The sequence below is a fragment of the Myodes glareolus genome, chromosome 2 (genome assembly GCF_982192425.1).
Source record: "Myodes glareolus chromosome 2, mMyoGla1.1, whole genome shotgun sequence".
Lineage (NCBI taxonomy): Eukaryota > Metazoa > Chordata > Mammalia > Rodentia > Cricetidae > Myodes > Myodes glareolus.
Genome location: NC_142027.1, coordinates 100,798,698 through 100,826,599, shown reverse-complemented (window position 1 = coordinate 100,826,599; position 27,902 = coordinate 100,798,698). Strand labels below are relative to the sequence as shown.

The 27,902-nt window shown below is 40.5% G+C and overlaps 1 protein-coding gene and 1 long non-coding RNA gene across 2 annotated transcripts in view; one reads left to right on the top strand and one right to left on the bottom strand.

The window, feature by feature from the left end:
• Positions 1–1,163, top strand: part of LOC146895505 (uncharacterized) — a 30,624-nt gene extending 29,461 nt beyond the window's left edge. Inside the window, exon 3 of the long non-coding RNA XR_015737260.1 lies at positions 862–1,163. This is a non-coding gene — a long non-coding RNA (uncharacterized LOC146895505). The remainder of the gene's footprint in view (positions 1–861) is intronic.
• Positions 1–27,902, bottom strand: part of Baiap2l1 (BAR/IMD domain containing adaptor protein 2 like 1) — a 97,760-nt gene that overhangs the window by 54,360 nt on the left and 15,498 nt on the right. The window contains exon 2 of the mRNA XM_087903298.1: positions 4,250–4,325. Within this exon, the coding sequence (XP_087759424.1) occupies positions 4,250–4,325 (76 nt within the window). The remainder of the gene's footprint in view (positions 1–4,249; positions 4,326–27,902) is intronic.

The following is a 27,902-nucleotide window of genomic DNA, read 5'->3' as shown; positions in this document are numbered from 1 at the left end:
CCCCAAAGGATATGTGTCCTGTGGAGCTGAAGGCTACCCATTCTGTAAAGTTCTCTAATAAAGCTGGAGTGGGATGGATAAGTGGCAGTCTGGCTTCTTTTGCTTTACAGGCAATTCAGTTTGAGAATGGTGTATGACAGGCAAGCATTTCAACAAGATTCAGCCAAAATCAGCGTCACTCTGGAGGGAAAAAAGTTTCTACCCTTCCTCTAAATTCAGAGATTGCCTTCATATACAGAAATCATTTTTCCCTGGAGCTCTGGTGAGCACAGAACTTGGACTAAACAGGCCTCCTGGCGCATTCTCTTTACCCACAGAATAGTTAAGTGCTTTACCACTGAGATACATCCTCAGTCCTTTTATTGTAATTTTCATTTTGAGACAGGATCTCAACTAAGTTTTCTAAGATACCCTTGACTTCCTAATCTTCCTAGCTTTATTTAGCCTCCTAAGCATCTAGAATTACAAACCTGTGCCACCGAGTCAGGCTAAAAAATAGGTTGTTATTTATTTATTGTGTATGTTTACAGACACTCATGAATGCATATGTGGAACCTTGGGAACATGGTCCACCTCCTTTGAGACAGGGTCTCTCATTGGCCTGGAGCTAGCCAATTAGGTTAGACTGACTGAGCAATGAGTCCCAGTGATCTACCTGTCTCTACCTCCTAAGTGTTGGAATTACAAGCCTGTGCCACTATACCTGATATTTTTACATAGATGGTGAAGAGCAAACTCAGGTTCTCTTCTTTAAGACAAGCACTTTACGGTCAAGCCGTCTTCCAAGTCCCTATATTTTTATTAAGATAGAAAATTATAAGTATGTGTATGTCTGTGTGTGAATATGTCATGTATATGCAGGTACCCACAGACGCCAGAAGACACTGAATCCCCTGGAGCTGGAGATGAATGCAATTGTGAGCTGCCTGATGGTGATGGGAACAGAACTCAGGTCCTCTGCAAGACAAGCAAGATTTTCAATTGCTAAGCTATGTCTCCAGCCCCTATTTGTATTTTTAATTCTCAGATGCTAAGGAAGCACTCTACCACTAAGCTACACCACCAAACCTAAAAGGTGGACTTTTATGGGGAAAGATTTTAAAAGATCAGATAATTTATCATGTATAGGTGTAGCTAAAGGCCGAATTCCTGCCCCTGTAGTTTTTTTTTTAAATATTTCAGCATTTACTATAGTTTTTTAAAATACAAATTAAGGTGGTTTTTTTATCTTCATGTAAGTTTAAGAAATGCAATGTTCTGCTGTATTACTATCTTATAAGACTGGAGGAGAACTTACAGAGTAATTAACAACAACAGGCAGCATTTATATAAACTTTTCAAGTCATTACTTAGCTAATCTACTGACAATGTTAAGACACTGGTGGGTAATGTTATCAGCTCCTTTTGCCAAGGGAGTGGAGTAGAGACACTTCAGGCTGTCCCCAAGGTCAATGTGAGTCAGCCACAGTGTACACAACTCCTGCTGAGGTACTTCACTTCCTCAGCTCTAAATCATAGTGCTTTAGCTGGAACCAAGGAAGAAGCAACTCCACCTAAAAACAAGTGTGTTGCCAGCAAAATGTCAAGTCAATAGATGAGGTTCAAATGAGAGGTTTAAATTGTAAAATACTGATAAACCGAAGAGCACATTAGTGGGAGAGCTGCATTAAGGATTACACAACAGTTAAAATTTCTGGTTTACACCCACACATTAAGATTATTTTTCATTAACTGTTTACTTATATTAAAACCATGCAAGCTTCTCAGTCTTTCAAAGTAGCTTTGCTTTTATAATTTTTTTGCCTTTTCACATTTAAAAAAATACTAGCTTTTTTATAATAAGGCTAAATTAACTTAAAAACCATGTAATTTATCCAGAACTAATAAAAAATAAAATAGTATTTTGATAAACTTGCCCCACCTTGTGAGTTTCTGCTTCTTACTATTTTAGGAAACCTATGAATTCTGTTTTAGTGATTATAGCTCTGGTGGTCCTCGGAACATACTATGTAGACCAGGTTGGCTTCGAATTCACAGAGATCCACCTGCCTCTGGCACCCAAGTGCTTGCATTCAAGGCAAGTGCCATGCTTGGCTGATAATATTTTTCTTAAAATATAGCTTTATTGGGTTATTGTTCTACTAAAGCCCCAATGGATCTCTCACAAGTCCACATTCCACGAGTTCATGATAGATTTTTATAGTAATAGTTTCAATGAACTATGGCCCTACAGATTTCCAGTCTGTGGTTTCCTGAGACACTGACCATGGAACTTGTTTTGGCCACTGTGATACCAACAAGCATGGTTTACACAGGAACTCAGTAAATGTTAGGCCTTTAAGGCTAGTGCGGTTTTGATGGAAGAAGACCACCCGAGGACAGAGTATGTCAAGCCCCCAGAGGAATGAGTCCTGAGACTCCAGGGGAAATAGAAAGTGGCATCTTAAGCCACCAAGTCTGTGGGTAGCTGCAGTATTTTGTACAACAGTAGGTGCCTAGTGCTATAAACACTGCAATGCTTGACTAAGCTGACATTGTCCAGTCCTACTTCTCCCCAGTTTAGTGTGGCGCCCAGTGCTCATTTTTTCTGCTTGAAGCAGTGTCTGTCTGCTGATATCTCCTATCTGTTAGTTAGCTTGAGCTCTTGTAAGGTTTCCTGCCTGCTCCGACCCACACCAATCACTCCTATTCAGATCCCTGTTGACAATCGTCTAGATTTCTCTCTCAGCCATTCACATGTCACTCCACCTTTATAATCTGGCTGACATCCTCATCTGTACTACAAATTCTTACCAAGAGATTTATACTATCTAAAATTATCAGTGGCTTCAGCAAAACTATACCCAGATGGCCTGCAGAAGTTCTGGGAATACTTATCAAGTATGGAACCATCTCTAGGAGGTGGTGAATTGGTAAGAGCCCTTTGGGGAGAAGTCTTGTTAACGGGAAGCTAAACTGCAAGCAGCTCTCTTAGTCTATAACTCTGCCTCAGAAAGTAGTTCAGGATACACAGTAATAATAATAATAATAATAATAATAATAATAAATAAAACAGTTCTACAGGTCACAGTGCTTTCCCTGTGAGGACTGGAGACAGTGATGACTTTGTGGGGCAGTGATTAAGCAATCACCAAGGGACAGCAGTAAGGCCAGCCTCTTGCTCTCAGAGGAGGGAAGGTGCCTGTAGAAGATAAAGACATGTTTGGAAAGAGAAGCAAGATCTCAGACCTGCTTTATCTCCTGGTACTGAAAACTGCAGATAAAAATGCACAGCACAAGTCTACTTTTCCAGTGACTGCAACTATCATGTTCCTTGCCATCCACAGCTCAGGGTGTAGGCAGTACACTGTCTTGCTGGGCCATGGTTGAGGGTGGTTAGCAATGTATTCTAATAGCATTCGCTTTCAGTAGCAGTGCAGCAATAGCTGCTTATCAGCCTTCTCAGTGAAAACCTTTTCAAGAAAGCTAACAACCTGGGCCCCAGAAGAGAGGCAAAGATCAACAGTTGAAGTTTATGCCTTCAAATTCAGTTTCAATGAAGAACTTACTTTGAAATGATAATTTAAGCACAACTTTTAACGTAGATGTTCTTCTATTGAGGTTAAAAATATTACTTTTCATGTTACTATAAAAAATGATATATCAGCAAGGTATTATAGTGGCTCACAGTTGCGATCCTGGCACTTGGGAGGGTAGGAAGGGGGATTTCCTGAGTTCAAAGGCTGGCTACCCTATGTTACAAAGTGAGATTCTGTCTCAAAATGAAAAAAACAATCTATCTAAAGGCAAGAAATTCTTCTAGCAGGGCGGTGGTGGCGCACGCCTTTATTTCCAGCACTCGGGAGACAGAGGCAGGCAGATCTCTGTGTGTTCGAGGCCAGCCTGGTCTACAGAGTGAGTTCCTGGACAGGTTCCAAAGCTACACAGATAAACCCTGTCTCAAAAAACAAGAAAACAAAACAAAAGTAGAAAAGTTCATGGAAATGATATTAAAGCCTGATTTTGTATATCAGAAAGCACAATTTTAAAGTTAAAATGTTACTTATAGTTCCTTCACAATTACTCATTTAACTCATTTCAAATACATTAGTACCATACTGCATTATCATTGCAAAATCCTGTAGATAAGTTATAAAAAATTCCAGTTAGAGAGATTTTTAAGATGCAATGTTAAGTATTTAAAGATAAATAAAATATTAATAGATTTCATGTGCTTTACATTAATTTAGAAAAAAATTAAAAGACTTACCATTCACTGCTTTTTCATAATTTTTTCCTAGGTTTATTAAGTTTCGTAGCCCAGGATTGAATTGTTCCACAACATTCTGACAAACACACAAAACAAACAGATCAATAAACAAAAGAGGGACGACTAAAGTCTATCACTATGAGGCCTAGAATTCCTTTATGATACAACATACCAACAATAAAGTCTCAAATACTCTTTTCTTTTCTTTCTAGACAAGGTTTCAGGAATCCCCAGGCTGCCCCGAACTTGTTAGGGATCCAAAGATGACCTTGAACTTCTGTCCTTCCTGCTTTCAGTTCCCAAGTGTTAGAATTACAGGTGTGTTCCACCATGCCTAGGTTATAGTTTTGGGGACCTAGGACTTCACAAATGCTAACTGAGCCAAATTCTTAGACTACAAATAATGCAGATGTAAGAATCCCAATGAGCTTGATTTTCTGACCCAACAGATAAGCAGTAAGGAGGATATAACCCAGCAATTTTCAGTTGCCCAAGGACTGCCCACACTCTGCTATAAATGAAGCAAGCAGCAGACATTCAAAACTCTACCATATCCCATGGGGGCTCTGAGCCTGGAGGCCAAAGAATTCTCTCTGGTACAAGTAGATTGTTCATGAATGTAACTCTAGCATTACGAAATAGTAATATTTCGTAAATATTAGATACTACAATTCAAGGAATGTACTAAAGATCACATTTCCTTTCTCAGTAATGCCTTTTTGTTTTTCCTGGAATTAATAATTGGCTTGCTCCTCTTCCCTCTTGCTTTTACGTATGCACCTAATCCATACTCATGCAGTGTCAGACCAAGCACAGGACTACCAATTTTATTTCTCAAACATACAGAATAGCCAACTGACTTCCCATCTCATTCCCCCTCCCCTGGAATTCCCAAAGACTTTCTGTCCTCTCTCTCAGCCCTAGCTGACTTCCCCCAAGTCTGCCAGGCTGCTATCCTTGCATGTTCCGATCTGGCTGCCTATATTGGAGCTCTCATTCTCAGCTGGGTGGTGGTGGTCCACACCTTCAATCCCAGTACCAGGGAGGCCAAGGCAGGCAGATCTCTAGTTTGAGGTCAATAGAGTGAGTTCCAGGACAGCCAGGCATACACAGAGAAACCCTGACCCTGTCTTGAAAACAAACAAAAAAAGCTCTCAGTCACACTGTCTTCTTCCATTTTGCTGGGAATTATTCTCCAAAACTGATGTAAGAATGATGTGAGAGGTGTATCCATGGCCCCACATGTCTGAAACTACTTAAAAATTTAAAATTATTTCTTTATTATGTGTGGAGGAGGAGGGAGAGGATGAACTGCAAGTGCCACAACACATATAGAGATCCGAGAACAATCCATGGTTGCCATTTCTCCCCTTACACCACGTGAGCTCTGGGGACTAAACTCAATCATCAGTCTTGGTGGCAAGTGCCTTTCCTATTCCTGAAACTACTTTTACCTTGGCATTTGTTTGCCGTATTGCTGGGCAGTGTATGACATACTGACTTGTCTTCCTCAGAATGTTTAAGATACTGCTGTTACTTTTGCTACAATAACAGGTGTCTTTCTCTATTATTCCTTACCTTGAGTTTTGACACAGGGTCTTTTATTCAGCTAGTCTAGCTGGCCAGCAAGACCCAGTGACACAACTGTCTCTGCATGGGACTGGAATCCGTGCTTGGGTTTTATGCGGCTGCTGGAGACCCAAATTCAGGTACTCATGGTTGCAAGCAAGCACTTTATACTGACTGAGCCATATCCTGGCTTCAGTCTTCCCCTTCTTTAAAGCTTTGTTTTAGAAGCCAACTCTTTAGCCGAATGTTGTAAAATCAAACACTGGTCTGCTTCATTTTTGGATCTTTCCCATTTGTTTTATGAGATGCTTGATTACTTCTAGCCATGTGGAAAACAGGTCTGTCAAATCTGGAAAATGTTTGTTTTGTTTTTTGTTTCTTTATTTCTTTTGGAGCCCAGACGATGACTTTTTTGGGAGGGGGGGAGGACAGGGTTTCTCTGTGTAGTACTAACTGTCCTGGGACTTACTTTGTAGACTAGGCTGGCCTCAAACTCACAGAGAGATCCACCTGCTTCTGCCTCCTGAGTACTGGGATTAAAGGCATGCACCAATACCACCTGGCCAGGTGAGGGTTTTATGCATTCTGGATTTATCTAACATTACTTGTTCTCTATTTCCTCACAGTCTTTATGTTCTATACATAAAGTTGAAAAAATCCTCAACTTTACATCCTAACCATTCATTCATTCATTCATTCCTTTATTTATTTATTTATTTTTATTGAGTTCTACATTTTTCTCTGCTCCCTTCCTCCCCTCCCTACCTCGCCTTCTCCTTCAACCCTCTCATAAGGTCCCCATGCTCTCAATTTACTCAGGAGATCTTGTCTTTTTCTGCTATCCATGTAGATTAGATCTATGTAAGTCTCTCTTAGGGTTCTCATTGTTGTCTAGGTTCTCTGGGATTGTGATTTGTAGGCTGGTCTACTTTGTTTTATGATTAAAAACCACTTATGAGTGAATACATGTGATAATTGTCTTTCTGTGTCTGGGTTACCTCACTCAAAATGATGTTTTCTAGCTCCATCCATTTTCCCGCAAAATTCAAGATATTGTTATTTTTTTCTGCTGTGTAGTACTCCCTTGTGTAAATGTAGAACATTTTCCTTATCCATTCTTCGGTCGAAGGGCATTTAGGTTGTTTCCAGGTTCTGGCTATGACAAACAAAGCTGCTATGAACTAGTTGAGCACATGTCCCTGTGGCACGATTGAGCATCCTTTGGATATATACCCAAAAGTGGTATTGCTGGGTCTTGAGGAAGGTTGTTTCCTAATATTCTGAGAAATCGCCACACTGACATTCAAAGAGGCTGTACCAGCTTGCATTTCCACCAGCAATGTAGGAGTGTTCCCTTTACCCCACAACCTCTCTAGCATAAGTTGTCATCAGTGTTTTTGACCTTGGCCATTCTTACAGGTGTAAGATGGAATCTCGGAGTTGTTTTGATTTGCATTTCTCTGATGACTAAGGATGTTGAGCATTTCCTCAAGCGTCTTTCAGCCGTTTTAGATTCCTCTGTTGAGAGTTCTCTGTTTAGGTCTGTACTCCATTTTTATATTGAATTATTTGTTCTTTTGATGACCAATTTCTTGAGTTCTTTATATATTTTGGAGATCAGACCTCTGTCTGATGTGGGGTTAGTGAAGATCTTTTCCCATTCTGTAGGCTGTTGTTTTGTCTTGTTGATGATGTTCTTTGCTTTATAGAAGCTTTTCAGTTTCAGGAGGGCCCATTTATTAATTAATGCTTTCATTGTCTGTGCTACTGGGGTTATATTTGGAAGTGGTCTCCTGTGCCAATGTGTTCAAGTGTACTTCCCACTTTCTCTTCTATGAGGTTCAGTGTGGCTGGCTTTATGTTGAGGTCTTTAATCCATTTGGACTTGAGTTTTGTGCATGATGATAGATATGGATCTATTTTAATTCTTCTATATTGACATCCAGGTATGCCAGCACCATTTGTTGAATATGCTTTCTTTTTTCCATTTGATATTTTTTGCTTCTTTGTCAAAAATCAGGTTTTCATAGGTATGTGGATTAATATCCGGGTCTTCTATTTGGTTCCATTGGTCCTCCTGTCTGTTTTTATGCCAATACCAGGCTGTTTTCAGTACTGTAGCTTTGTAGTAGAGTTTGAAGTCAGGGATTGTGATGCCTCCAGAAGTTCCTTTATTGTATAGAATTGTTTTGGCTATCCTTGGTCTTTTGCTTTTCCACATGACATTGAGTACCATTCTTTCCAGGTCTGTGAAGAATTTTGCTGGGCATTGCATTGAATCTGTAGATTGCTTTTTGGTGAGATTGTCATTTTTACCATGTTAATTCTACCTACCCAAGAGCATGGGAGATCTTTCCACTTTCTGGTATCTTCTTCCATGCTAACTCTTTTATTCTTTTTTAAGCTTTTGATTTTTGTTTTCTTTTGAGAAAAGGTCTTGCTTAGTAGCCCTGGCTGGCCTCAAACTCAAGATCCTTCTCCCTCAGCCTTCTGAGTGCTGGTATTACAGGTGGGTGTACATTCTTTTTTTTTATTTACTTGTTTGTTTATGGTTTTTCAATATATGGTTTCTCTGTATAATAACCCTGAATGTCCTGGAACTCTGTGGCTGGACTCTGCCACAGAAATCTGCCCATCTCTGCCTCCCAAGTACTGGGACTAAAGGTGTGCATCATCACTGCTTGGTCATAAAGTGCTTTTAAATACGTATGCATGTATGATGATTATAAAATACAAAAATGTAATTTTTTTCTAAGAGTTCTTAAGTATCTAACTCTATTTTTAAAACCCCCATTTCAGTTTTGGCTTATGATGCTGTGTCTTTTCTGAGTAACTGTAGGTGTTGGTATTCTATCTAGCTCACTTCCCCATGGCATCATCCTAATTACTTTTTTTAAAAATCCAACTAAAGGCTTTTATCCAACTTCTGGTGTTATTTTTTTGTTTATTTAGTTTTAAAAACTATTTTACTGTTTTATGTGCATGAGTATTTTGGCTGAATGTATGTCTCTGTACCATATGTGTGTCTGGTTCCCACAAATATCAGAAGAGTGAGTGTTGGACACCATGAACTTGAGATACAAATGTCTGTGAGCTACCATGTTGGTGCTGGGAACCTAACCCCAGTCCTCTAGAAGAGCAACCAATGCTCTTAACTACTAAACCATCTTTCTAGCCTCTATTTGTTTGAGACAAAGTCGGTCTCCCACTCTTTCTCTCTCTAGCTCAGGCTGCTTCAAACTCACAATCCTCCTGTCTCAGTCTCAAGAGTGCTGGAATTATAAGTGTGTGCCACCATGCTTGGCTTCTGGTGATTGTTTTTTTTTTTTTTTAAAAAAAAACAGGGTCTCACTATGTCACCCTGGATGGTCTAAAACTCATTATATAACCAGATTGTCTCTGTCCCCTGAATGTTGGGATTAAAGGCATATACCACCATTTTGGCTACTTCTGGTGAGCTTTAAAGACAGTTTGGGGGCTGGAGAAATAGCTCATTGGTTAAGAACACATATTGCTCTTAAAGAGGATTCAAATTCAGTTTTCAGTGCTCATACCAGGAAGGTAAAAACTGCTACTAACTCCAGGCCCAGGGGATGTGATGTTCTCTTTTGGCCTCTGTGGGCACCTGTGTGCATGTGGTAAACACACACACACACACACACACACACACACACACACACACACACACACACAGACAGACATTCTTTTAAAATAATTCAGCTGATATTTACAAGTAAAGCCCTTCTTGCTGCTGCAAAGCTTAGGGTTGATGAGTGACTTCAATCACAGTCTCTAGACAGCAAGTACATGGGGAGTCTGGTCATGGATAGCACTCAGGGCCAATATTTCTACAGAGACATTGCTAATTCCCAGTCATCAGGTAGAAAGGAGAGCATTCAACAGATAGTTAGCCTTTCTATCAGTCATGAATGGGAGTTGAGAAGCAGAGTATACCGAATCACTGTCTGCTAAATTCATCTTTGGAGTTTTACCTCTGATGTTTTTACGGCCCAAGCTCCAACATGCCCTCAGATTAAATCTCTGGTCTGCAAGCAGAAGAGATCTATTCTCAGAGTCAGCTGGGATAGGGAAGGGAATGGGAGTTTAACATTATATGCATACCAGTCCTGTGTGCCTCTATTCTTGGCCATTAGGGTCCTAGGGTGAATGGCTCACTTACCCCAAATACTTCTCTATAGATTCTTTGAGTACCTGTAAGCCAATCACCACTCTATTACTCCCATGATGCTTGCTTGCTTGTTTCCTTCCTTCCCACCCTCCATCCCTCCCTCCCTCACATGTCTTATGTACTTTAGGTAAGCTTCAAATTTTTTATGTAGCCAAGGAAAACCTGGAACTTCTGATCCCACTGCCTTGATCTTTCAAGTGTTGGGATTACAGGTGCATATTATCACTATGTCCAATTTATGTAGTGCTAGGGATAGAACTCAATGTTTCATGCATGCTATGCTAGCACTCTACCAACTAAGCTATCTCTCCAGCCATATTGCCCAAATTCTCTTTAGATTTTTTTTTGTCAACAGATGTCCCCTTTAGATCTCTGCACTATATATAGATTTATGGTGTGTGTGGGGGGGTGTATTTCTATCAGAGGGGAAAAAAAAAAACCACAATAGTGACTCTGCTTAGCCTAACTGGAAATCTACCCATCTTGTATCACTGAAGTAGGCAGCTGTCCTAGGTCTTTAAGTGGCCAAGAAGCCCCCAAAGCCTCTGGCTCCTGTTCTTTTCAAGATGAACCGTTAGTACCTAGTACTATGTATCTGTAGACACATCTGCTATTGATCTAGTCTCTTCTTAACTCCCCTTTAAACTTTCAATTTAAAATAGGTTAAGCCTCATAAGGAGTTATTAAAAAATATATATGCAAATGTATGCTGGTAAAATGGCTCAGCAGATAAAGGCACTTGCTGCACAAGCCTGACAACCTGAGTTTGACTTCTAGAACTCATGGTGGAAGAAGAGAAAGAACTCTTGAAAGTCATTCTCTGACACACGCTATGTCATGTACATGCTTACACTCATGCATCATACACACGCAAACACATACTATGAAAACCACAAAACACATTGTTCCTAGACATAATTTCCCTTAGCTCCCACAATGACATTTTCTATAACCACAGTACATTCTCAAACCCATTAAAAAGCTACTTGTATAACACTATGGGCCAATCTTTGTATTCATTATTGTTTTCAGAGAAGACTATCTGTACAAAATTTTATCATGTATATGGATCTGCACAGTCATCACCTCAATCATAATGCAGGATGGTCCCTTCCTAGTCACCCTCCCCACCCACCTCTAACTTTGCTCTTAAGAGAATGCAATGTAAATGGAATCATACATTATGTGACCTTTTGAGAGTAGTTTTTTCACTCAGTGCAATGCCTTTAAAAAGTATACAACTTGGACCTGGAGGGAGGGGGGAGGAACTTGAACTTCCCACAGGGCAGGAAACCCTGACTGCTCTTAGGGATGGAGAGGGAGGAGGAGAGGGAGTGGGGGGAGTGGGAGGGTGTTGGGAGGAGGGGCGGAAATGGAAACTTTTATAATTTAATAAACTTTGAAAAAAAATTTAAAAAAGTATACAACTTCATAGGTGTATCAATAGCCTATTTCTCTTTTCTGTCTTTTAGGTGCTAGTTGTGTTTCATGGTATGGATATATCACACTTTGCTTACCAATTTATATAGCAAAGAGCATTTGGGTTATTTCCAGCTTGAGGCTATTCCAACTAAAGCTGATGTGAATGATCATGTACGGGTCTGTGTATGAATGTAAGTTTTTATATCTCTAGGATAAATACACAGGAGTTCAACTGCTGCATCACAGGGTAGGTGCTTGTTTAACTCTATGAGATGCTGCCAGGCCTGTAGGCAAAGTAGCTAGGTCACTCTGGATCCCATCAGCAATCTAGGAGAACTCAATAATTCTTAAAATCTAATAATTTCATGGGGATGTGTCTTACTTGGTAAACATTTGTCTAGTAAGCATAAAGCCCTGGATTCCATCTCCAGTTCTACATACACTGGGCAAGGTGGTGTAAAGTGTAATCCTAGTGGTACGGGAGAATTTTCTGTATTCTGTCAATCATGTTTGAAATAAATGCTGATTGGCCAGGCAGGAAGTACAGGTGGGTCAACCACACAGGAAGTAGAGGCAGGGCGATGAGAACAGGAAAATTCTAGAAAGGAAGAAGCCTGTTCCTCCCAGTCGTGTCTCAACCACCTAAAAAGCAAGATATGACCTGCCCCGCTAAAAAAGGTACTTAGCCATGTGGCTAACATAGATAAGAATAATGGGTTAATATAAGTCATAAGAGCTAATACAAAGCCTGAGATAATGGGCCAATGAGTTTTATCATTAATATAAACTTCTATGTATTTTCTTTGGGGCATAATGACTGTGGGAACCGGGCAGGACAGAAATCCCAACGAGCAGGCCGTCATGTTACATCCTAGCACTTGGGAGGTGGGCAGCAGAAGATCAGAAGTTCAAGATCATCCTTTACTACACAAGGAGTTTGAAGTCAGCCTGAAATATGTAACTATATGTTGTTGTTTCAAAACAAGAACAACAATAAAAACCTCATTAGAAAATGGTCGCTTTCTAATTGAAAAATAAAACTATTTTAAATGCAATGTCTAAAATTCCTGTGATATTCTTATGAAGCTGAGAGTATATGATAAAAGTAAGAGGAATCCACTACATAGCTAACCTGTTCTGTAGCATATAAGAAGTCATACAAAGATGACTAGATCTGTTCTCTAAGCATATTACTTATAAAAAATAAAAGTATAATTTGATTGTGTATACCTGTGCATGTGGGTGTGCAGGTGCGTGCGTGTGTGTGTGTGCATGTAGAGGCTAGTAGTCAATCTTAACTATCTTTCCTCAAGAGCTATCACTTTGTTTCTTGAGACTAGGTCTCTCACTGAATCCAAAGGCTTTTCTATTAGGGTAGGGTAGCTGTCCAGCAAGCCCCAAGCATCCACGAGTCTCTAATAATTGGTGAATATTGGTGTTACAAGAACACACAACCATTCCAGGTTTTTATACCAGTGCTGGGGATTGAACTCAGGTCCTCAGGCTTGTGAACAAGCACTTTTCCAACTGAGCTATTTCCCATGGCCCCATAATTTGTTGATTTTTTTCTTTTAATACAGGGTCTCTCCATGTAGCCTTGGCTGGCCTGGTACTCACCATGTAAACCAGGCTGGCCTTGAACTCTGAGATCTGTCTGCCTCTGCTTCTCAAGCACTGGGATTAAAGGTGTGCATCACCACACTTGGCTCATAATCTGATTTTTTAAAAAAAAAAATATTATTCTGAAGCCGGGCGGTGGTGGTGCACGCCTTTAATTCCAGCACTCAGGAGGCTGTGAGTTCGAGGCCAGCCTGGTCTATAAGAGCTAGTTCCAGGACTGGCTCCATAGCTACAAGGAAACACTGTCTCGATAAACAAAAACAAAAAATTTCTTGAAATACTTACTAACTCTAATATCTTATGATGAACACTGAATATCATACATAAGTCACTATCCACACACACAATCTTATCTAAAAGGCCAAGAAATAAGTATTACTATCTAAACAATTCATAGATTTTAACTGAAACTTAAGACTACACAACCAGCTTTGAAGAAAACAAGAGTTCTAAAGCTGGATAAATTCAACATGTGTAGTTTAATTCTTTGTTATTTAGGGTTAACAACAGAAATGTTGGCCCCTTCCAACCATGGAAAATCCATTTCTATATTGGCTTTTGGCCATTAGTCTAGTTATTTTAGCTGAAGTACAAGTTATTTTTAAACCCAAGAACAAAAAAGCAACACTGCCTTTGTACTGTGAAATTTGCAAGATGTTACAGCAGCAGCCCGTGCACTTGTGTGTTGAATTAACCCATGTTTTTTAGAAAGGCAGTCAATGGGTCAAAGGCCAAGGTTGTAGCCAGGCTTGCTAAGAGCTGTGGCAAAGTCTGTACTGGAGGGTCCTTAGCAGGAAAGACCAATTCCATTTCAAATTTGGAGGAAAAAAACGGAATACATAAGACAATGTTTCAAAGTGAATGGAAAAGACACAAATGAGCCAAGAAACACTACTTTTGTTTTTTTTATTAAAAAAAAACTTAGTAAGTACTCAACAGTTACTACTTGACAATTAGTATAATTTATCAAATCAGTTTCCACTAGAATGTTTCTTTTCCATTCAGAAAGTATGAATACCTATAGTTACAAAATAAATTCTAGCTAATCCACTGGTAATATAATTCTCCTTGTGCCAAATCTGATGTGAAGAGGGTTTGGTTCTATCTTAAAAAACAAAAACAAAAACAAAAAGCCCTCAGTGGCTGGAGAAAGGGTGGCTACTTAAGATAAACTGCTGTGACTACGCACTCTGCAGTCCCAGCTACGCTGGAGGTTGAGGCGGGAGGACTGAAAGTGGGAGGCAGCCTGAGCTAATAAGGGAGAGTTCAACTATACCCTGAGCAATTTAGCAAGACTATGTCTCAAAATAATAATAACAATAAAAAAAAAGGGGGCTGGGGATTGAGCTCACTAGTAAAGCATCTGCCTAGCATGCATATAGCCCTTAATCATTATCACTGTAAAGTTAATAAACAGATAAAGACAGGTAGGTATGGTGGTAGCATAGATTCAATGCAAAAAGATCACTGAAATTTGAGGCCAGCCTGTTCTACATAGTGAGTTCAAAGTCAGCCAGAGCTATATAATGAAAAAACCCACAGGGCTGGAGATAAAGCTTAGTGATTAAGAGTGTTTACTATGCTTAGTTCCCAGCACTAATATTGGGCAGCTCACAACCATCAGTAATTCCAATTCAAAGGTGATCTGATGCTGTCTTTTGGCCCCTGCAGACACAAACACACAAGAATAAAAACAAAATTTAAAAATTTAGCCAAAGCAAAACAAACAAAAAACAATACAAAACAAAAACCAGAAATAAGCTGAGTCTATTCCCATTCTTGATAGTCATTGGCTATGTCATTTCCCCTGCCTCACATAGGTACAGATAATAATTCAAAGACAAGTATTCAATATTAAGATTTTTAACTTCTTTAGCATTTGGCTCCCCCCACCCCCAGACAGGGTTTCTCTATAGTTCTAGCTGTCCTGAAACTCGCTCTGTAGATCAGGCTGGCCTCAAACTTACAGAAATCTGCCAGTCTCTGCCTCCCAAGTACTGGGATTAAAGGCGTGCGCCACCACTGCCTGGCAGAATTTGGTTTTTTAAGACTTCAACTTTACCATGGGGCTGTAGAGATGGTTCAGTGGTTAAGAACACCGACTACTCTTAGAGAGGACCTGGATTCAATTCCCAGCACCCACATGGCAGTTCACAACTGTCTGTAGCTCCAGTTCCAAGGATCTAACACCCTTACACAAACACAAATGCAGACAAAGCACCAATGCACATAAAATTAAATTAAATTAAAGAAAAAAAAAGACTTCAACTTTACCAACACTGAACTATGCACAAACTAACAGGGATACCTAGTTGATAGTTTTTAAAAACACATGAGTATGAGTTGCTCAGTAGTGAAGCTAAATAGTTCTTAAGTTTCTGAGGCTGATCTCTACAGGACCAAGGGAAAATTGTTGAATATTTCAGTACTTTGTCTTTTGCACTTAAAAATGTGAAAAATATTTACAGAAGATAATCTTCAAGTGATTTACAAATCTCTAAATAAATGTCAAGTTCTACAGCTTCGGATTTTATGTCATTTTATACAATCCCTTGTATGAATAGAGACAGATTTTAAGGTTGTGTGGCAAGAATATCTATAACAGGAATTAACCAGGGATACTTAATGCTTCATTTGAAGAAAACTTTTCTTCCTCCTTCCTTGAATGTTGCTGAAAGCTGCTGTTCCTGTCCTAACCTTGCCAATATTTGATTACCTCCTCTGCCTTGGGGAAAGTATTAGTAAGAAAATTTGGCACAGACACAATTGCTTGAGGGCCAACAGATGTCACAAGAGTCACATTGTTCATGCCCATCATGGATGTGGGACACAAACATAGTCAAGGAAATGTGGGAAATTGAGATAGGGTTTTTTAAGGCATTAAGCTAGACCAGAAGTACTTATTTAAGCCAGCTGTGGTGATACATGCCTGACACTTAGGAGGCTGAGGCAGGAGGATTGAAAGATGGAGGCCAGGCTGGACAACCACTACATAGCAAGATCTTGTCTCAAAAAGCAAAACAAAACAAACAAAACTTTTTTCAAATATGTATACTCAAAAATGCTCCCTGTTGCTGGCTGTGGTGGCTCACACCTCTAATTCCAGCACTCTGGAGGCAGAGGAAGGAGGATTTCTGTGAGTTCGAGGCCAGTCTGGCCTATGAAGCGAGTTCCAGGACAGCCAAGGCTGTTACACAGAGAAACCTGTCTTGAAAAACCAAGATAAATAAATGTTCCCTGTCAAATATAAATAACGTTTGGCTCCCATAAATCTGAACTATCATATTATCCATCAAATGGCATTATATACAATTTGCATTATCTGTAATCTGTAACAAGCCATCATAGGAGCAATGAATGGGACTGCAAGTGTTGGGGACAAGGCACACTTTGAATAATTAACCTTTCTGAGCCTTAGTCTGTTTTACAATATGTAAATAATGATTAATTTTCATTTCCTAAGAAGCATGAAGGCTGAATAATCTAACATCATGAAGCACTTATTTGTTTTGTTACATATCTATTTCTGTTGTTCTGTGAGCAAACCCAGATCCTCCTGCAAGCTAGTCAAACACTGTGCCGTTAAGCCCCACCCCCAGCTCTAGAGAGCACTTACACACTCTTCACAATACTAAAGGCTTGGTACACACTGAACCAATAGTAATTAATATTTCAAGAGCAAAGCTCTAAAATATTGGTCAATCTTCAAACAGATGGTCATTTCTGTTTAGTCAGGGATCTAGGTAACACGGAAACAAATACATCAGCTCTCCTACCTCAAAATGTCATTATCAGGGTGAGAGAGGTCATGATCACAAAATATCCAGAGAAGGAGCCAACCACAGAAAGTTGAAAGTGTTCTTTATCTGCTTTACTCAGCCCGAGAAGCTTTGATTATTTATTGTTTTCATGTGTAAAAGCTGTTAAAACTCAGGGAGTTATATTCCTGGCTCTATACCCAACATTTGACTTGGATCTTATTTGATCTCAGCCTCATGGTTACTAGTTATCCCACTTCACAGATGAGATTCAGGAACTCTGAGGCATTACATCTTAAATCTTAGTAAACATTCTGTGGGCAGCAGCAGGTTTTACTGCCAACTTTTCCTTTCACCCTGGTACCTCAATAGTTTCTTCAAGTGTGTTGTGAAAAACACTGAGATAAAAATGCTTCCATGATGTCAGAGCACTGCATTATGAGAAATTATGGAAAAGTCTACAGTATTTTTATATTATTTGATATTTTCTTAGACTCTTACTACCCATTTTTTGTGACTGTAATTAACCTTCTAATAGCATCATGATCCATACTCATTGGTGAGTATTTCTAATCTCCTCCTTCTTTTCTTTTCCTTTAAAAACAGAACAAAAAGAGAAAAAAAAAAAGAATCTGGAGCCAAAAGGTAGCTTAGTAGGTAGAGAGGTGTTTGCAGCTAAGCCCACTGACCTGAGTTTGGTCTCCAGAACCCACATGGTGCAAGAACTGAATCCTGCAAGCTGTCCTCTGATCTCACACATGTATGTACATGTACACTCAAGCACATATTTTTAAAAAAGGTATAAAAGAAAAACACCCCACAGTCACTTAGTCTTGACAGGAATTATTTACTAAAGGCTAACATTGTCTTCATGGGCCTGTTTGCTAGAAGTTACACTACTGCAGACAAAAATCACTGGGTGCTTTAATGACCCCATGCTAGTCCACAGGGAATCTGTAATCAAGACTACTGATAACTTTCTAGTCTATCATTTATACCTTTATATACACAAATATTAGTCATGAGAGATGCTTTTGCTTTATATATTGAAACAATACTTAAATGAGAAAAATATTTGTGGTATGATCCACTTCATTTCACTCATCTTTTTTTATTCAAGGTTATGCTTCTGAGACAGGGCCACGTGGATATATGTGGATTGAGTTTATTCCTACAAACAATATCTCACTGTGACAGTGTTAGGTGTTCCCCTGGATGAGCTACAGTATCCAGATAGTTAACTCTGAGAAATTGCCACAGAAGTATTATGTAGATATGGTTACTATATCTACTAACAGATGGCAAATGCCATTCTGGGTGGATGTCATCTAATCATCTGAAAGGCCTTACCAAAACTGAGTTGTCACTGTGATACTTGGGGACTACGTCACCTTCCAGCCCTACAGTGCTCACTCACCACCTCCCAGAATAAGTCAGCTTCCTAAAATGCTTTGCACTTTTTAATGGAAACACATACAAATGTACACATACTCATCATATAAAAGCATTGTATTTTGTTCACTGAGTGGCAAGTCAATTCTTGCAAGCTTGTGCTACCATTAATGCAGTAATAAATTGTATGCCTCCTCTATGCAGGGGTAAGAACTTAGGTAAAAACAGAATTTCTGAGACAGAATATGTGACAGATTTTATTACATAGACCACCAAACTGGGAAAAAGTGGCTGCAGCAGTTTGTACCCCATAAGTGCTACACAAAATACTATTTTTGCCACATCTTTGCCAATATTTCAATTATCATACTGTTTTTCTACCTGATAGGTAAAGGGCAAGACCGCTACAAAAATTTCAAAAGCTGTTTCCAATGTCAGTATTAAAAGTATGTATCTGGGGGCTGGACTTTTATCTCAGTAGAGTTTGTCTTATATACATGAGGCTCTGGGTTTCATCCCCAGTACCTCAAAACAGAAACAAACAAAAACCCAAACTACACAGAAGAGACACAATATAATATAATTTTTACCAGGTAGCTCCTGGTAAAATGTGATGGATTTATCTTCAGTTCTTATGTTTAATTTTTGTTATTTTTAGCGGCAGGGTATGAGGAAGAGATTCTTCAAACTGGGCCATTCCCTGCAACTGAAACTCCACACTCCACCCCAGAACTGAGCTACAGGTTCTTCATAAGCTGCAAGTCCAAAGTGCCAAATCAATTCCTCCATGGGGAACAGACTTGGTCCTCCCAGATGAGGGCTGTGGCTGTAGACCAGCCCACTGGATCTCTCATCTCTCAGCTTCCTACCCTCACTCTTTTCTTCTCACAGACAACAGCAACTGCAGCCTTCCTCTCTCCTTCACTCTCACTGCACTCTTGCATTTTCCTCGTTACTTACATGATATTACCTATCTGTTTATTCCCGGCCACCTATTTGAAAGTAGACGTGAATTAAGGTCAAGGACCTGAGTTTAACCCCCACTGCAAAGCTATTATTAGGAAAAGGAGCAGTGTCAACCTTCAATGTCTCACAGTGAATGAAGTGACAGTTTTGGAAGTCAGTATATACAGATGTATGTGTTCATGCTGGATTCCCTGCTTGCTGTCCTTTCAGCTCCACAGGCACATCTGAACACAACCACTACAGACACAATTGCCCAGTGGGCCAATTAGCCATGAAGATCAAGCATGAGATAATGGGGCCACTGCTTGCAACTTCATTAACTCAAAGTAAAAGCTTCACTAGAGAATCATAAAAGCTACAAGGCTCTGTCCTCTATCTACTAAGGTTTAACAGGCTTGCAAAATCTGAAAATAGCAGGGATTTCCTTGTGTTTTACTTCCAAACCCTGTGTCCTTCCTGTCATTTAAATCACCTTATTACCAATAACATGTCTTTAAAAAAGAGCACCTTATTAGAAACCATCTAAATGTCTATTGACTAGTGACTATAAAAACAAAATGTGGTGTATTCATACAATGAAATATTATTTGACCATTAAAAGGCATGAAGTAAGACACATACTCCAGCAAGGATGAATTCTATTATGCTCAGTAAAGAAGCCAATCACAAAAGACCACAAATTGGGCTCGGGAGGCAGCTTCAAGGTATAACATTTGTCTAGTATGTAGGCCCTGGTTTCATTCTACAGTACCAGAAAGAGGAGGAGGTAGGGACATTGCCATGTATATGAAATAGCCAGAGATGAAGACTCTATATGAAATAATCAGAAAAGACAATTGCTTTTTTGTCATTTTGAGACCTGGTCTCACTATACGGCCCAGTTTGGCTTGATTCTCATTAGGTAACCCATGATGGCTTCAAATTTGCAATCTTCCTCTCTTAGCTTCTAGAGTGCTGGGATTACAGCCACCCCGTCAGGTCAGAAAAGATAGGCCTATAGAGAGAAAATTACAGTGTTGGTTGCCTAGAACTGGGGGGGGGGGGGAAGGGAGGGAGGAATCACAGCAAACGGGCATGAAGAATGTATATGCTTTAAATGAGTGAATTTTGTACTATGTAAATTATAACTCTATAAAGCCTTAAAAAAAAAACAACACATTAAAAAAGATCAAACACCAAAACCCTTTGAAAGGTGGGGAGCGGTTCAGTGAATAAAGGCATTTGCCAACAAGCCTGATGACCTGAAATCAATTTCTGGAACCTACGTGGTGGAAGGTAAGAAAGAATCCCTGAAAGTTGTCCTTTGATGTCCATATATGCACCATGGCATATATGACTTCCTCAACAAGCAAATGTTAAAAACGAAAGAAACCGACAGATTAGAAAAGTAAAATCACTTTGCTAAAGATTCACTCTACGTCCTTAAGGCTATGAGACAGCACAATGCATTTGCTTATTTCTTGGTTGTAGCTAAACAGTTCACATACAGATAGATGATCTAGGTGTGGGGTGTGTGTGTAGGCCAGAGAACAACCTCAGAAATTCCTTAGGTACTGCACACTTCATTTATTTATTTAGACATTCTGTCACTATTCTGGGGCCCATAATTAGACTAGACAGCTGGCCAAAGAGCCCCCAAGATCTGCTTGCCTTCTCTTCCCCAGTGTGATTTTAAATGTGCACCACCATGCCTGTTGTTGTTGTTGTTGTTGTTGTTATTATTATTATTATTATTATTATTAGTGTGTGTGTTCTGGGGATCAAACCTAGATTCTCATGCTTGCCTATCGAGCTGTCTTCCCAGTCGAAGTGAGATGTCTCAAGATATGGTCACCCACTGTCCTTAGTGAACACTGGTTCAGGATGAGCAGAAAGTACTTTTAGCCTGTAAAGTGTTTATGCTCATGTTGCTGTCTGCAGCAACTGCCTCCTCTCCCACAGTAAAAAATCAGTTTGGCCCATTAGCAGAAAATGGTCAACACATCCATTTTGAGTCAGATCTGCTGGATTAGCATTTGTCTTTCCAGCTATGAGTGGAGAAGGTGTTTGGCAAACATTTGCTTCCAGAAACTATAACCTTACTATGTCCTTCTATAAAGGGAATTTCCATAGGAAACACCCAGCCTCTAGAGAAAACCCTCCATTGATCATTCATCATAACTTCAACATTATTTTCCCATCTTCCATAATCCAGTTTTGGTTACACAGAACTCTTTCTGCAAAAATAGTTCTTCTAAGTGCAAAGGTCATGTAGGAGGTCCTACAGGCTCACAGGGATCTGTTCCTAGCCACATAGCCTGAGTGAAAAGAAGCTACAGGGGCTGTGGACAGGAAGTACAGGGATGGCCTTCTGTTCAGAAGAATATTTTTGAGCAGTCAAAGGAGCACCTCTTAGGTCCTGAGATTACCAATAATCAATCAAGAAATCAGAAGCCAGTGTGATCACCCAGAACACAAGGTCTGTATCGTCAGATACAATTCAGCTTCCATGAACTTCTATTGTCTAAACAACTTTTGGGGATGAGTATATAGCTTAGTGGGGAGAGTGCTTGCATACCATGCTTTGTTCATTTCCAGCACCATATAAAACAGTTGTAGTAGTGTAGGTCTGCAATTCCAGCACTTGAGAGGTGGAGACAGGAAGATCTGGAATTCAAGGCTAGCTTCTATTAAATGAATCAGCATGGGCTATATGAGACCCTGGTGTGAGAGAACTGTCTGTACTCTGTCAATCATGTTTTAAATAAACGCTAATTGGCCAGGCAGGAAGTATAGGCAGGTCAACCAGACAGGAAGTAGAGGTGGGGTGATGAGAACAGGAGAATTCTAGGAAGGAGGAAGCCCATTCCTCCTGGTCCTGCCCAGATCACTGAAGAAGCAGGATGTGACCTGCACCGTTGAAAAAGGTACTGAGCCACGCGGCTAACATAGATAAGGATAATGGGTTAATATATGTTATAAGAGCTAATACAAAGCCTGAGCTAATGGGCCAATTAGTTTATAAGTAATGCAGACTCTGTGTGATTTTCTTTGGGGGCTTACCGGCTGTGGGAACTGGGCAGGACAGAAACCCCAACAAGCCGGACCCTCATGTTACAAGACCCAACTTCAAACAAACAATAAAGAAACAGATTGTTGTGAGGTATCCCCTATTCCCTACTTGTTAAGGCAACAAAGACTTGTCTGAAGTTAAAGCACAAACAAAAAGTCTCCTCTATCACAGAGGTAGGAATGAGAAAGCTACAGCTGTTCCTACTTTTTGAATAAAATTTTCAGGGCTGCCAAGAAAATTATTTTTCAGAGCAACCAAATCATTTTACTAATATAGAAAATCTAGGTTCTCAATTATTAAATTTTTTAATAACATAGGTGATGTGGAAGGGAACATCTGTAATTCCAGCACCCAGGAAGTAAAGAAACCAAGAGAATCATGTCAAGTTCAAGGCTACATATTCTACATAGTGTGAGTTCCAGGAGCTAGGGCTACATTGTAAGACTATACTTAAGCACAAAAACACAAAGGTTGGTGAGATGGCTGAGCAGGTAAAGGTGCTTGTAATCAAGCCTCATGACTTAAGTTTGATCCCTGGAACACACATGGTACATGGAGAGAACTAACTTCCAGAAGTTGTCTTCTGATACACACACACACACACACACACACACAGACACACGCATATACACACACACAATGGCATATTTCTGCTGACAGACATGATTTTAATTAAAAAAAGAGCAACAACAAAAACAAAAAACATGGAAGGAGATAATCAGGTGTGGTATTATATGTCTATAATGACAATACTTGGGAGACTGAGGCAGGAAAATTCAGAGCTCAGAGCCAGGCATTGTCCCCCCTAAACAAAAATTAAATAACCAAAGTAACTTAGAGAGGCATGCATAGGTATTCTGACTTCACAACCATCTAAAAGGTAAAAAAAAAAAAATGACATTTGGTTCAGTCTAGAAAATTGTATTTTACTTTAAACATTAGAATTTAATATTTGTGTCAGGGAAGAATTATTCTAAGCCTTTCTTCATAATTCATGTACAGGTGATTATATCAAGAACTGGAGAACATGTTTACTTAAATTTCATTCTACTAACTCTGTAAAGTCTTCCCATTGAGATATTTAAAACAACACTAAAAACTAGACATTTATACAACCTTTATTAGAAGCCCACATCAAGTGTGGTCCTATGCTAACTCCATTCATATATAAGATGAATGAAGAGAATTCCAGCTGATGGCCAAATAGAAAAATGGGTATGAAAAATATCAAGGCAATCCAAATAGGAGATGGAAAAGGGTAAAAATGCAGATACTGGCTAGGAAGATAAACTTATTACTTGCAGTGCAAGAAAGAAGACCTGAGTTTGAAGCCCAAGAACCAACATGAAAGCTGGCTGTGCAGCGCAGTGTCTGCAATCCCACTGCGCTCCGACGGGGAGACAGAAGGTAAAGACAGGACAATCCCTTGAAGCTTCCAGCACAGATAGCAAAACAACAGAAACCTGTACCAAACAAGGTCAGGACAGACATGGGAGGCTGTCCTCTGATCTCCATATGTGTGTTGTGATAGACACACAACTGCACTCATTCACATGCATTCATGCTCACACATACCCATGCAATGCAAACACATACACACACACTGTATACATACAAATATTTTAAATGTTACTTGCATATCACTTGAAATAGATAATTTTATCACAGAAAAGTCATATATGGGGGCCAGTGAGATGGTTCAGCAGGTAAAGGGGCTTGCCACTATGTCTACTAATCTAAGTTTGACTCCTGGGACCCACAAACTGGAGAGAACCAACTCCAGAATATTGTCCTCTAACTTCTAAAAGTGTGTCATTGCATACACACATATCCCCAATTTTTTTGAAGGCAGGCATTAAAAAAATAATAATTGAGTAATTCATGGGTTTCAAATAACTGTCTAGGAGTACACTAGATCATTTGGTTAAGTAGTCTTACCTGTCTGCTTGCTGTTTATTTTTTCTGCTTGCTGTTTTTAAAAGGTCATGTCCAGCAATAAGTCAGGTGTAGCTTTAATCCCAGCACTTGGAAGGCAAAGGCAGGAGGAATTCTATAAATTCCAGATTAGTCTGCCTACATAGTGAGTTCCAGGCCAGCCAGAGTGACAGACTAAGACTTTAAAAAAAAAAAGCAAACAATGGATTTACAGGAAAGGATGGTTTATATGCTAGGCTGAATTTGTTTAGAAATCCCCAAAGTACTTAACAGCAACAGGAACTTTATCAGATCAAAGTACACTCATTTCTACATGTACTGTTTGTTGTTTTAAGTTCACCAGTTCCTTCCAAGTACAATTCTTACAGTAATGTGTGGAATAACTTTAATGAGTCTCCATGAAAGAGACTGATCATTCTAATGTGCATTAAAATTGCAACCCTTGTAATCAAGAGAAAAAATTTTAGATAATCAAGTAATTTGTTGTTGTTGTTTTTCAAGTCAGGGTTTCTCTGTAGCTTTGGGGCCTGTCCCATAACTAGCTCTTATAGACCAGGCTGGCCTCAAACTCACAGAGATCCGCCTGCTTCTGCCTCCCTGAGCACTGGGATTACAGGCGTGTACTACCACTGCCCGGCTGATAATCAAGTAATTTTAAGACAGCTCACAATCTTTACTTATAGTCTCAAATTGAAGGATGGGGGAATAAAAATCTATTTTAAATATATGCTTTTTAAGATTCATGTGTATGTATTGTGTTGATCTTCTTGTGAATTTTGATCTCCTGGATCTGGAGTTACAGGTGGTTGTTAGCCACTAGTGTGGGTGCAGGGAACTGAACTTGGGTCCTCTGCAAGGGCATTATGTAGTCTTAACCACGGAGTCATCTCCACAGCCCAGAAAGTATGTAATTTTTGTTTCTCATCTACTTCTTTCATATATCACTGTCTCGAAAACTTCTTACAGACTGCCTTAAAAAAGCAAACAAACAAACAAACAAAAAACCTCTCTCAAGCATAATCATTTCCTTTAGCCCAATTTTGTTGTTAGGAAACAACAAAATCCAAAGAAATGAACAGACAAGCAAGGCCTCGTACTAGGTCTGAGGATCCTAGCTACTCAGGAGGCTGAAGCAAGAAGAACTTGAGTTCAAAGTCAGCCTGAGAAATTTAATGAGACCCTACCTCAAAAGAAAGTAAAAAGAGTACTAGCTCAAGTGGTAGAGCATCTGGGAGTATGGCTCAGTAGAAAACAGGCTAGCATGCAGGAGGCTGTGATGTTATCCCTAGTAAAACACAAAAAAGAAAAAGAAAGTTAAGAAAAATAAAGAAATGAACATAAAAAGGCAGCACCCTTCAGGGACAGGTCAAAGAAACAATCAATTGATGGCACTCAAAGCTGAGGGCAAGAGCTGGAAGTGTGACGCTTTGGCAGTACTGTTCTGTCATCAGCTATGCAGACCCTGTTGCTTTATTCTCTGTTGGGAGCCACCTGGAGGCACAGGTGGTCCTGCAGTTTGGAGGTAGCCACGTGGGGCTGAGCAACCCTGCCTGCACCCTTGCCTGCACATGCTCAGACCAGCAGAATGGCATTAACCAATCAGGACAGCGTTCAAGCTGCTCCACCGTTTAAAAGCAGATGCCTCGGGACCCTACTTCCTCTCTCTAAGCTTTCTCTCGTCCCTGCTCTATCTTCCCTTCCCTCAATTTTCCTCAAGGAAATGCTCCAAATAAAGATGTGACCAGAGAAGGAATTCTCGTTTTGGTGGCGTTCATTCCTGCGGGACAGGATGGCGCCCCGCAACTGGTGCTCGAAACCCCGGACGCTGAGGGACCCTGACAACTACGCCGGGGGACCCTGAGAAAGCCCGGGAGAAAAAGCCAAGATCAGACACCAGCACAGAGAGCCTTGAATTTCAGAACTCTGAGAACATGGAGCGGTGAGTGACGTCTGTGAATCCCCAGAAAGGGGAGGAAAAGAAATGTAAAAAGGAATTTCAAAGGATAGGCCTAAATAGAAAAGAAAATACAAAAAAAAAAATCAAAGTTAAGGTATCTGAAAGAAGGTACAGAAAGCAACGGGGAAGAAAAATCCCTTAAGTTCAGTGCAGGAGGAATGTAAACAGCAGCAAAAAGGGCGAGGTTTACGGTTGGGAGATCCGCGGCTTCCTCCGTGCGTACTCGCTGATAAGAGACTCGGGGCAACAGTCTCGTAGGGAGGCGAGTTTGATCGTGTTCTAAGACTGCCTTCCCTGCTCTTAAAGAGCCACAGAGGTTCTGAGGTGATTTTCGCCTAATTTTGTTAAGAGAGCTCAGTCTCTGGCTCTCACGTACAAAAAACTTTAATTTTTGACTGAGAAAGACAAGCTGCTTGATCGTGCTGAGAGTGCTGGCGGCAGCCGGCCCGCCTTTGAGCGGTAATGCCTGATTAGAAACACGGAAGTGGGCCAGGCACGGTGGTGCACACCTGTGATCCCAGCTACTCAGGAGGGAGACGCAACCAGTTGCTGGCGGGGAGTTTGCTGGAGGTCTACGAACAGCCAGGTCACCATGGCGACGGGCGGGCTAAAGTCCGTGTGTCATCAGAGGCTATATGTCCCGGCCTTCTGGCGGGGCTATGGTTTTTGGAGGACTTTTTCAGCACCTGAGCGGACTCGCCTGACTGAGGCGGAAGCTGCGTGGTGAGCAGCGGCGCCATAGAAGGCAAAGAGGAGCTGAATCGGCTCTGCGGAAAAACTGTGTTTCCATAGCAACATGGGCGAGCGGGGAGGTGAGTTCCCAGAGAACGGGGCTCTGCGCGCAGGCGGACCGGGCAGGAGAAGCCCCCCCACGGGTGGGCGGATGCCCCCCTCGCCGGAGCTTGGCGGTGCGAATTCAATGCCTGAGGTGAGGCTGAGGTACAGTTCGCAGTTACGGGATAACCGGCGAGCCCGCGCACGGCCCGGGGCGGAGCCATGCCTTTGGGCCATGCGGAGCGCGCCATTATGGGCTTCAGAGGCGGAGCTGTGGCAGCCGCCGCTGTCCGCTGCTGCTGCCGCCCTCAGTCAAGGTCGCCAAGAATTCAGTCAGATAAAAACATTTGTCGCCAAAAATTCAGTCAGATAAAAACATTTATCCCCTAAACAACGTCCCTTCGTCAGCAGGAAGTAGCCAGATCGATGCTACGCCCATTCTCCCTTAAAGAACTGGTCGTGATTATCATAATAAAGGCATGTTTACCTGGTTACCGTATCCTAGGTAACAAAGAAAGGCGGACCTTTTGCCTGAGGCACCTGGTGAGATAAACAATGTTACCTAGAGGTTTTTCCATCTGAATAGGGGAGCTGGAGAGATGGCTCAGAGGTTAGGAGCACTGACTGCTCTTCCAAAGGTTATGAGTTCAATTCCCAATGACAACTGCTTTGGTTTTTAAACAATAGAGGGGGACTACACTACCAGTGACAGCTTCCCCCAGAGAAAGGATTTCTCTTGCATTCTATACACTTAATTTTAATTCAAAATTTTGCTGGTATAGGCAAACAAGATTTGCTTTTTGAAGCAGAGACCTGCAGATCTCTAAGTTCAAAACCAGCCTACTTCCAGTACTGATTGTGCTGAATTTTTACACTGAGAGTTTTTAATACTCTTAAATGTTTATTTGGGAGGAGAGTTTTGTTTATGTTTTTCTAGGAATGCTGACATACATCTGGATGCCAGCGAGACCGACCAGAGAGATAAAGAAGATGACCCAGTGGATGCTGAGTGTCCTGCT